The sequence below is a fragment of the Nannospalax galili genome, unplaced genomic scaffold (genome assembly GCF_000622305.1).
Source record: "Nannospalax galili isolate Female #2095 unplaced genomic scaffold, S.galili_v1.0 scaffold805, whole genome shotgun sequence".
Taxonomy (NCBI): domain Eukaryota; kingdom Metazoa; phylum Chordata; class Mammalia; order Rodentia; family Spalacidae; genus Nannospalax; species Nannospalax galili.
Window position 1 is genome coordinate 197002 of NW_008353486.1, and position 10898 is coordinate 207899.

Below are 10898 nucleotides of genomic sequence, written 5' to 3' on the forward strand. Positions count from 1 at the left end.
TTTTGTGTATGTTTTTTTTGTGTGTTCAGAGAGTGACACTCTCTGTCTCTCTCTCTCTCGCTCTCTCTCTCTCTCTCTCTCTCTCTCTCTCTCTCTCTCTCTCTCTCTCTCTCTCTTTTCTTTTCTTTTATTTGTCTATTCTCAGTGCCTAATAACAGAGCTTTGGTTCCTGTGACAGTTAAGTTCTTTTTCTTAGTTTACTATAAAATTGAGGAACCTGAAGGACCATTTTGAGACTCCTGTAAAATATGGACACTAAATGAAACTTTTTTAAAAATGTCAAAATTTAAAATCCAGTTACTAAAACTGTGTCAAACGCTGAAGACAACATTTGTCTATTCTCAGTGCCTAATAACAGAGCTTTGGTTCCTGTGACAGTTAAGTTCTTTTTCTTAGTTTACTATAAAATTGAGGAACCTGAAGGACCATTTTGAGACTCCTGTAAAATATGGACACTAAATGAAACTTTTTTAAAAATGTCAAAATTTAAAATCCAGTTACTAAAACTGTGTCAAACGCTGAAGACAACACAAGCATAAGATTTTGTGTTGTGAAGGGAGATAAAGGATATGGTATTTGAGGTTTGTTGGTGGCAATAGGGGGCATTATTCTGTTCAAAAATTTACGGAGTAAGGTTGCAAATTATATTGTTTGATATATCTTAAAACTTTTGAAAGCTTATTTCAAGAATGTATGTAGATGCATACTTTTTAATTAGAAGGACTTCTCAATGTGTATTTTGAATATACTTTGAATAAAAGTCCCTCACATTGTGAGCCAAACTTGGGTGGGTAATAATCTCAGCAATCAGGCTGACAGTTCCTGAGTTCTAAGTCACCTTCGAAAATCCATGGCACATTTTTGGCCTAAAGTAATGTTACTCGGTGACATTTGCGGCAAGCATAAAGAGGACCCCCCTATAGCAGCCATTTTTATTTGATTCTTAAGATCCAAAGGCTGCAGAAAGAACAATTGGATAAAGTTGAGGATTGGAGAAGCTTGGTTTTCTTGTTCACTGTGAAATGAAACTAGTCTTTTTCTTCTCCTTCCCTTTAAAAGCATAAGTCTGCTAGGGGCTTGTAACTGTGTCAAAGCCGCCGGGAAGCCACTGTTGATCACTTTAATTACGACGGCTAAGGAGGATAAAATTAAAAGTAGCACCATTGAAGCAGTGGAAGAAAGCGTGCCTAGATGCTGCTGAACTGTGAAATATAAAAATTGCATACCAATACATTTTTATGGAAAGGAAACAAGGAATTACATTACTTATTCTTGAAGAGTTTGTCGTAAATTGTCAAGTTTTACTAGTGCATCTATCTATAGCAGATTGTGGACCATTTCCATGTGATAAGGAAAATAGTAACCTGAAGACAGGCTGTGAGAAGGCTGAGTATTTAAGTTTGTGTCCAAAGCTATTAGTTCTGATCCATCTTCTGTGCAATATTTTAAGTCCGGTGTATTGAAATGAGGCTCTTTTGCCTTATCCTGAAGATCCTAGCAAAGCAAAGCAAATCTACATTCATCACTTCCCTGAAGGTTTGTAATTTTAGATCGGGAACCCAAGTTATAAACGGTTATAAACAAGTTGCTTTCTCATCACTTGTCTCTACTTAGTAGCGGAAAGAGGCATTTAAACTGATTTGAGTAGCCAATTAGATCTAAAGAACAGAAAGCTCTAACTGTCAGAATAATCATGGGGCCTCAGGAAAAAAACAAACCAAAAAAAAAAAAAAATAGTCAAAACCTGTGCTTTGAAATTTCAAGAAGACATGAAATCTGTGTCCATGTAATTTGCAATATGTATGATGTTAAATGTATTTAAGTGCAGTTCAGTTTCTGTCAAGTCAAGGTGACCAGTAGCTATCACACAGCACTGTGAAGACTAAAGGAGACAACACATACAAGTGTGTGAAAATATAATAGTATTTCCTAAAAGATTGCTGTAACTTATACAAGATACTCATGGGAAGGGAGGCCTCCCAAAATACACTCTCATCAGACCTTTCCAAGAGCACATCCATTGTAGAAAAGCAAGATTATCCTCTTAACTCTGCCTATCTATAAAAAAGGCAAATGTCATCAGATCCATTCTTAGAGATAGTAAATCTACTTTAGTTTTAAGTTTATTTAGTCTAGAGAAGTAAATGAACGATATAAGGTTTCCTCTGTGTGCAGTCTTTGAAGTACACTTTTCCTTTTAGTGATGGCAGCCTTCTAAGTTGTCCCACCCCTGCACCTCAGCAGTCTTAGTAAACAGATAACTTATTTAGAGCAAGGAATCAGTCATTATCTTATTCTGTGTGTAGGATGGTCAAAGCAGCTGACAAAAACACATCTCTGTGTTTAGATTTAGGCAAAGTATCATCAAGCAGGCAGATCTCTGTGAGTTCAAGGCCAGCCTGGTCTACGTAATGAGTTCCAGGTGAACTGGGGCTACAGGGAGACCCTGTTTCAAAAAGACAAAATAAATAAATAAAATAAAATCCCTTGGTAAATGCTATTCTGAAATAATAGCATGATTATTGTACCTACTTTCTGGTCATGTTGTCTTTGGGTAAGAACAATATGGATTTGTTTAGTAAATAAAATACACAGATTTTATTGCTAGCTATTGTTTAAATATTGACATACAAACTGACTTTGTGTGCAGTGCTAGAAATTGAACTCAAAGTCTCATGCATATAAAAGCTAAAACGAAATATTTTTACTTAGAATGAATCTGAAGAAGAATAAACTGGAAATTTAAAACTGTCAAACTAAAATTGATTATGTAATCAGTTGATAGAATTGCAAGCTTTTCCTTTGTGACTTTTTTTGTGGGTGGCAGGTGGGAATGGGGAGGCATGGTGCTGGGGATTGAATGCAGAGCTTTATGCAAACAGACACGCACTCTACCACTTAGCTACATTGCCATGACTTTTAACAGTTATCTTTTATTTTCTCAGTTGGTTCTTAAGAGTGAGAAACAAACAATACAGATATGTTGTCCCACTGGAGAGCTTCAGGCCCAAGCAAAACTGTCTCCATGGTGTGAGGACATTAGTAGAAAAGTAAATTAAGGCAATCTGATAGGGAACTAGAATTCTGTCAATCAGGCTCAAGATTTTGTGCTGTGTCTATAAACTTTGTTTACTGTAGGGTTTTATGAGTTGTAACCTGCCCTTGCAGTCTGTTAATGAGGCTAAATCTTGCTACTTGAGAATTGAATTACAGCACACCTCTGGGCTAATGGTTATAAACAGAAAGCCCCATTAGGGCACATTCTGATTTGTTCATTTGCATTTTCTCTATTGTGTAGAGAACAATGATGAGTAAATAAGTACAAACAAACAATTTACTAGAAACTAATAAAATGTCCTGACTGGTGAGTATTTGGAGTTGTTTTTATTAATGATTGCCTACTTTAAGTCACACTCTTAGTAAGTGCTCAGCAACATTTGTAGGTGTCAGAATAGTATGGAAGATTGTAGCTTGTGAGAAAAAAACTGGGTTCCCATTTCCTATTTTAAAAAGTAGAATCATTATTTCATTTAAACTAACTTAAAATGACCAAACACTACTTCATCTTAGTTTGACTCCACAAATTCCAACTCTGTAAGTTGTTATTCATGTAATGAAATTGGGTTGAATCTTGTTGCCTGAGGCATACTAAATAATGGTTCTTACTACTGATCCCCACATTCCTAAATTTTGAAAGTTGTAAGTTTAATAAAAGCTCAGTTTTCTTCAGTTGGTCATGTAATTTGATCTTTGGGGATTTGTTTTGTTTTGAATTTTTCTCTTTTTATACTGTGTGTGTTTATTTGGGGCAGTGGGGTGTAAGTACATGTCACAGCATGCTTATGGAGATTGGGGGACATCTATCTGGTATGACGGTCCCAGGGATAGAACTTGGGTGTCTTTACCTGCTGACCCATCTCTTGCCCCCATGATTTTGTTTTCCTGCTTGCTTGCTTTTTTAAAATTTATTTTTAATTTATGTGTATGAGTTTTTTGCCTGCTTGTAAGTGCACCCATGTACAAAGCCCACAGAGGCCAGAAGAGAGTGTTGGATCCCCCTGGAACTGGAGTTACAGAGGATTGTTAGTCACCATGTGGGTACTGGGAATGGAACCAGCCGGTGCTCTTAACTGCTGAGTTATCTCTCCAGCCCAACTTACTGCACATCTGATTATAATTTGATACTTTGAGTATCAAATAGTTTAGTAGTTAAGAGGAAGGTCTATGGAATCAAACAGACAAGGGTTGGATTCTTGGATGTAACACCGTGCTAGTTGTGTGACTTCGGCACTTGAAACCTAAATATTCTCATTGATTAAAAAAAGGTGGGTGGTGGTGGTGGTAAGAACTAAGTGAGATAATGTATATAAAGCACTTTGCACCTAAAAGCTCTGGAAATATTAACTATTATTAAAATATCATCAGGCTTACATTTTCACTTATTCATAGTTATTTTCCAAGTTCCGAAGGACTGATAGTAAATGAAAGATTTTTGCCTATTTCTTTTATATCTTCAGTCTTACCCTGCACACTACTCTGCCTACAAATGAGCTTGTGTTTCCAAATGCCAAGATAACTTCCCTGGAATGTTAGACCTGTCTGCCTTTTCAACATCCCCACCTCCGGAAGTTTTACCATCTCCTCTCCCTCCTTCCCTTGTCCTATGGTTCTTACATTAAAATAACTCTTATTACAGGAGTAGTACATTTGTTATAGAAAATTAAAACAATTAAAAGGAAGTGAAATATCTCTGTTGTGGTGTTCTTGTTATTTGAGATGGGTTTTGCTGTGTAACCCAAACTCACCTAGAATTCAAAACCCTCCCACGTCTGCCTCAGTAAGTTACTTCACCTTGCTACATACCACATTTTTAACTGGGAAATCCCAATTATGACAATTCTGTATATTCCCAAAAACTTTTTTTCAAGGATGTATATATTTACATGTATTTACTTGGACAAAATGAAGTTATTCTTTTATAAACTTTTTAAAATATTTTACTCATTATTTTTATGTGTATTGCCTGCATGTATGTAACTGCACCCCTGTCATGCAATGGCCACAGAGGTCAGGAAAAGGGCATTGGCTCCCCAGGAACTGGAATTGTGGACAGGTATTGGCTGCCATATGGGTACTAGGTCTCGAACTCAGGTCCTCTGCAAGAGCAGCCAGTGCTCTTAACTGCTGAGTCATCTCTCCGGCCTCCTTGTATAAACTTTTCTCAGTGGTGCTTTTTTAATACAGTGATCATGTTCAGGTTTTTCTAATTCACTGAACAACATCTTCTACCATTGATTTATCCAAACTAATATGTAACTTAGTGGTGGTGGTAGTTGGTTGATTGTTGTGTGATGTTTTTCTAGATCTAATGTGTTCAAGGGACTTGGTCATTTATCCTGAATATCTCCTTTTGGGTTTGTTTGGTTGCTTTCTTGATGAATGATATATCCTGTTTCTCTAGCCCCTGTGTTTCTGTATAAAGTGGAAATTCTAAAAGCTTTAGTGGATTCACTTTAATCACTTTGTATAGAATATTATAGGTAGTGCACACTTCACATGCTTCACATCAAAACACATATGACATGTGGTTGACCCAATATTAATGATAACTAAGACAATTCCTGGATCAAAAATCTCTTGTCTTTGATGCAGTTCTGATCTCTCCATATATAAAGTTTTGCCTCTGTGACTAAAATTAATTATTGTGGTGTTACTTAAGCATATTCCCCAAGTACTATAGCTATGTAACAGAATATCCCAAATTTACTGTTGTAAAAGAAATATCTTTGTATTATGCACACAGATTTTATGAGTTAGGATACTTTGTTCCACATTGTCTGAGTTCTCCGCTGAGACTTGAACAGATTGTGAGGAAGGCTAAGATCATCTTCTTTTTTCAAGTGAGCATGCTAGGGATTGAAAAGCAGGGCCTCTGGCTTGTTAAGCAGGAGCTCAAATACTGAGTTATATCCACAGCCCTGAAGAGGTTTTAGTTTAACCTCTGCCCCAGCATCAGAGTCACTTCCCAATGACCAACTAAAATCTTAACTTAGATGCCCTACCATCTCTTCAAAGCCACTGTCTTCCTCCAAGCTTACTCACCCCTCTCCCTCCTTATAGTTTCTTACAGTTTTCTCTTTTTTTTCAATATATACTTTTATTGATCTTTTCATGTGTTTTATACAATATTCAGTTTTCTGTGTTTATTGTCAGTCCATAGTTCTACTACCTCTTCAACTTTAAACCGTGGAGTATCATTTCTTTCCTCCATCCACATCTAATCTGTAACCAAAAATTGGTACAGATACTGATTCTACCTCTAATAACATTTCTTGCATCTCTGTTTTTATTCCCTTTAGTAGCTCTTCCTCTTTCTGAATATTATCATAGCTTTGTTGGGCTATTAATAAGCCTTCTAGTTAGTGTCTTTCCAGTTCCTCTGTGCTAACCTATGCAAGGCACTGTGGCTAGATTAATCGTTTTCAAAACTGGTTGGTCATTCCCTTAAGCACACACACTCACGCACCCCTGCTGCTTTAGTATCTCCTCCGTATGCTGGTGCTTCTGTATTGTTCCTGACTGCTACTCTTGCCTGCACCATCGCTGTAACCAGGCAGTACTAATCTCTGCTAATTTCTTATTCTAATCATTGTTCAGGCCCAACTCAAAAACTACCATGCCTTTTGCCTGCCCCTCAACCCAAAACACTATTACTGTTTTCTGAACTCTTACATCATATTGATTATAACTCCTTGGCTTAGATATTTTATTATATCCTCTATAATCATAAGCTTTTTGAGAGTATAAATAGTAAAGTCTTGTGGTTGAAATTTTTAGCATGATATGAAAGACAAAGACCAAGAGATGCAGAGATAAATCAGATGTAGTTTCTGCCCTCGAGTAGGTCAATATAATTGGAAGGAAGCAGTTCTTTGAAGTTAAAATGAAACTTTATATATTGTTTCCAAAAAATATACATGTGTATCTTAGTTTCTTTTCCTGTTGCTGTGATAAAATATTCTGACAAAGGCAACTCAAAGGAGAAAGGGTTTATTGCAGTTCCTCATTAGAGTACAGTCCATCATGATGGGGAAGTCCAGGCAACAAGAGCTTGAAACAGCTGCTCACATCCTGGCTTCAGAGCAGAAGAGCAATGATGTGTGCGTGCATGTTGTTCATCTCCCTTCTCCACTTATACAGCACAGGAGGTAGCCAGGAAATGGTGCCACCCCAGTGAGTACCACCTCAACTAGCTTAGTCAAGATAATCCTTCATGAACATACCCAGAGGTGATTCTAGATTCTGCTAAGTTGACAGTTAACAGCAATGATGACACACGTACAGGCTACTACAGTAACAGAGGAAGGACTGCTTTATCTACCAGAGAAGAGAATGGGATAGTCCAAGAGGAGGCTTAATGCATTTAAGCTAAATCTTCAAAACTGAGTAGAAGTTAAATAGTATGAGAGTATTTCTTCCAGGAAGAGGAAATGACATATTTGAAGCCTCAGGTACATAAGGCTACATGGTACAAGCAATTTTACATGAATCAGCGTGAGGTTTTGTGAGAGTTAGGATATGTTAGGGAAGATAACTGCAAAGATATTGAAGTCATATTATTGTAGTCTTTGCCTTATTTTATATAATTAAAAATTTACAAAGCAGTTTCCTGTTGTACTTGCAATTCTGTGTGTGTGTGTGTGTGTGTGTGTGTATGTACACACACACATATGTGAATGGGTTCATACCCTTGCAGAGGCCAGAGGAGCCTTTCTCTATTAAATGCCCTCCTCTATATTCTACACCTTCCTCCTTTGAGGCAGGGTTTCTTCCTACACATAGATCTTGAATTTTTCATCTTGACTGGCAGCTAGCAAGTTCATAGAAAACCTTTGTCCATTTCTCAGAACATTGAGGTTACACATGTGCAGGAGACCACATCTGGTTTGTTACATGGGTTCTGGGATCAGAACTCAGGTCCTCAGGGCTACACAACAAGTACTTTTAACCACTGAGCCATCTCTCCTGTCCCTGTTTATAATTCTTTACAACCCCTTTGTAGTAGACTTTACTGTGTTTTTGTTTTTAGTGTGCATGTAGGAGAAGGGATAACCAAATGAATTTCATTAGAATTATAGACTGATCTACTATATTCACAATAACTCTGTGGAAAAATACAATTCCTATATTTGACCTGTAATGTGCTGCTGTGTTTTATAGTATTGAGATATCTTTTAGACAGTTTAGACAGTGCTCTCTGCCTTTATTTAAAAATAGCAAATTAAGCCCTACTCTTGAAAAAATAAGTTCTTAATTAAAATTCTATTCTGATTATTATGACTTCCTTCTCTAAGTCTGTTCTCTTAATAATTTCTGACACTTCCTCAGTAGCTGAATTTCCAAATATTATTTAATTTGAATTTTAATGGGCATTTTCCTACAATAATTTGTAAATGTTTTAAAAATCTGATTCTAAGATGTCTTTTAAAAATGGTCTGACATCCAGCTGATACAGAGCATCCTATTTATAATGTGGGCCAAGCACCATGCTGTAAACCAGTTACTATCATGATGATCAGATTGAAAATGAAATTGCATTTCTGTCAATTACTGGGTTGGCAACTGTTCAATATATCTTAGCAGCAAGATGAAGAGCGGCATCGGCAGCTGAGAGAGAGAGCTCGTCAGCTAATAGCAGAAGCTCGATGTGGAGTGAAGATGTCAGAACTTCCCAGCTACAGTGAAATGGCTGCAGAAAAGTTGAAAGAAAGGTCAAAGGCATCTGGAGGTGAGCTAAAGAATCTTGTATCACATTCTACAGACAACCCAGAAATCTTCAGTGGACATTTTAGGGCATTTTATTTGTGCTTCAAAATGTTATATCAAAGCCATAAACTTTCTAACCTATTGATGTTTTTTATAAAAAGCTAAAGGGAGTATGGTAAGTCAGAAGATGACTGTTACTACCAATCAACTTTTTGCCTTAATTTTTAAAACTCAAAAACCATTCTTTTTGCTGGGCATGGTAGCATAGGCCTGTAATCCCAGCACTTGGGATGCCGAAGCAGGGACAATTTCAAGCTTGTGACAACTTTAGCGATATAGCAAAACCCTGTCTCAAAAATCCAAAAGAAGAATAAAAAGGAGAGCAAGAGAGAGAGAAAAGAGGAGAGGAGGTGGGGAGGGCGGCAAGGAAAGGAAGACGTTCATACGAAACTTAGCTTGTGATATCCCTCATGACTCGTTGTTTTGGTAATAAGTAAGATGCAATCAAGTCACTGCTGTGTAGATTATAAGACTTTTTAGTGGTGTGGTTTTCCATGGAAAACATTGGTTTTGTGCTGAGGATCGAGCCCTGGGTCGTATGCATCCTAAGTACACACTAAGCTTCACCACCACCTCCAAGACTTTCCCTTTGAATGAGATCTTTAAAAAGTAGTTTTGAGCAGGTGAGATGGTTCAGTTGGTAAAGGCATGTTGACACCAAGGCTGATAACCTGAGTTCAATCCCTTGGGACATACTGGTAGAAGGAGAGAATAGACTTCCTCAAGTTGTCTTATGACAACTTTGTGGCACAGGGGTTCCTCCAGTCATCCACTCTTCCACTGAACACACACACATAAAATGTAAGAAAAACTTTTTAAAGTAGTTTTGACCAGGTGTGGTGGTACATACCTGTAACCCCAGCATTGGGAGGTAGAGGTAAGAGGATCAGGAGTTCAAGACCAGCTTCAGCTACACCATGAGTTTAAGGCTAGCCCTTGCTTGAGACTGCCATAGCCTAGTATGGAAGAATTTTAATAAATTCCATACAAGTTTCCTTTAGGTCCCTTTACTCTCCTTACTCTAAGGAGGGTCTTCTTCGATATCTACAGAGATTATTCTAACCTGAATATTAGGACAAGGACTGGAGAGAGAGAGAGAGAGAGAGAGAAGTTCTGATTTTGCCTCTCAGTGCTCAGTTTGGTCATTAGTTTGGAACTTTTTGTACTTTCACCAGGAGTATATTCAAGAAGCCTGTAGCTTTTTATTTCAAAGGTATATAACGTATTTATCTACTGAAACATGTCATGTACGTGTCCTTAGTTAGTCTTAGAATAGTTAGACTACCCTGAAGAGTAGGCAGATGAGAACTGGAGTAAGACCTGAGAGGGCAAAACAGAGGTCAGCTGTCTCTAGGTCAAGAAGTTTGTTCAAAGAAAACTGAAGCTTTTTGTTATGATTTCTGATTGACTCCTTATATTGAAAGCTTTCTATTGTAAGAGACCAGTGTTGGGGAGGCCAAGAATTAAGAGGTTGTAGTTAATGTTTTAGAATAGTTTAGGTAGCTGTATAGTTGGTACTGTCTTTGTAAAACAACCCAAGTTAATGACTTCAGATGTAGTTCAGTAATAGAGCACTTGCCTAGCACAAACCAGACCCTTGAATTCAATCCCCAGTAACCCCCTCCACACCTAGAGAATAAATTAATTTCTTGAAGTCTATACTCTTTCTCCTCAAATGAGAAAGTTTATATATATTAGGTAGCTGTTGAATGCCCCCAAGATAAGAGTCATGCTGTACCAATGACATGTGCTGTGCTGGCCACTGATGTGGTTATTTGGTCTTGAAGCTGGTGTTGGATCATCCATTGATGTTTTCCCTTGGCATCTTTATATTATTCTCCAAAGCTATGAGAGTTAGTCATCACAGGAACAGCTGGGGACACTGACAACCCAGTGGGCCTTGACAGGGATGACCAAGAATATGGGCTCTAGTGGGGTGGGGCTGTGTGAGAGGGTGCCACTGGGGATGGAGGCATAAAGAGGATTAAGAATTTTTTAGCTGTTCTGTATAAAATACACAAAAAATTTAATAAAATTTTTTTAAATAAAATGAACCCATATATATATGTATA

At 37.5% G+C, this 10898-nt stretch overlaps 1 protein-coding gene across 1 annotated transcript in view; it reads left to right on the forward strand.

The window, feature by feature from the left end:
• The window catches only part of Ehbp1 (EH domain binding protein 1), a gene marked incomplete in the record, with an annotated part of 244217 nt that overhangs the window by 174632 nt on the left and 58687 nt on the right, over positions 1 to 10898 (forward strand). The window contains 1 exon segment of the mRNA XM_017802601.2: positions 8641 to 8788. Coding sequence (XP_017658090.1) covers positions 8641 to 8788 — 148 coding nt within the window.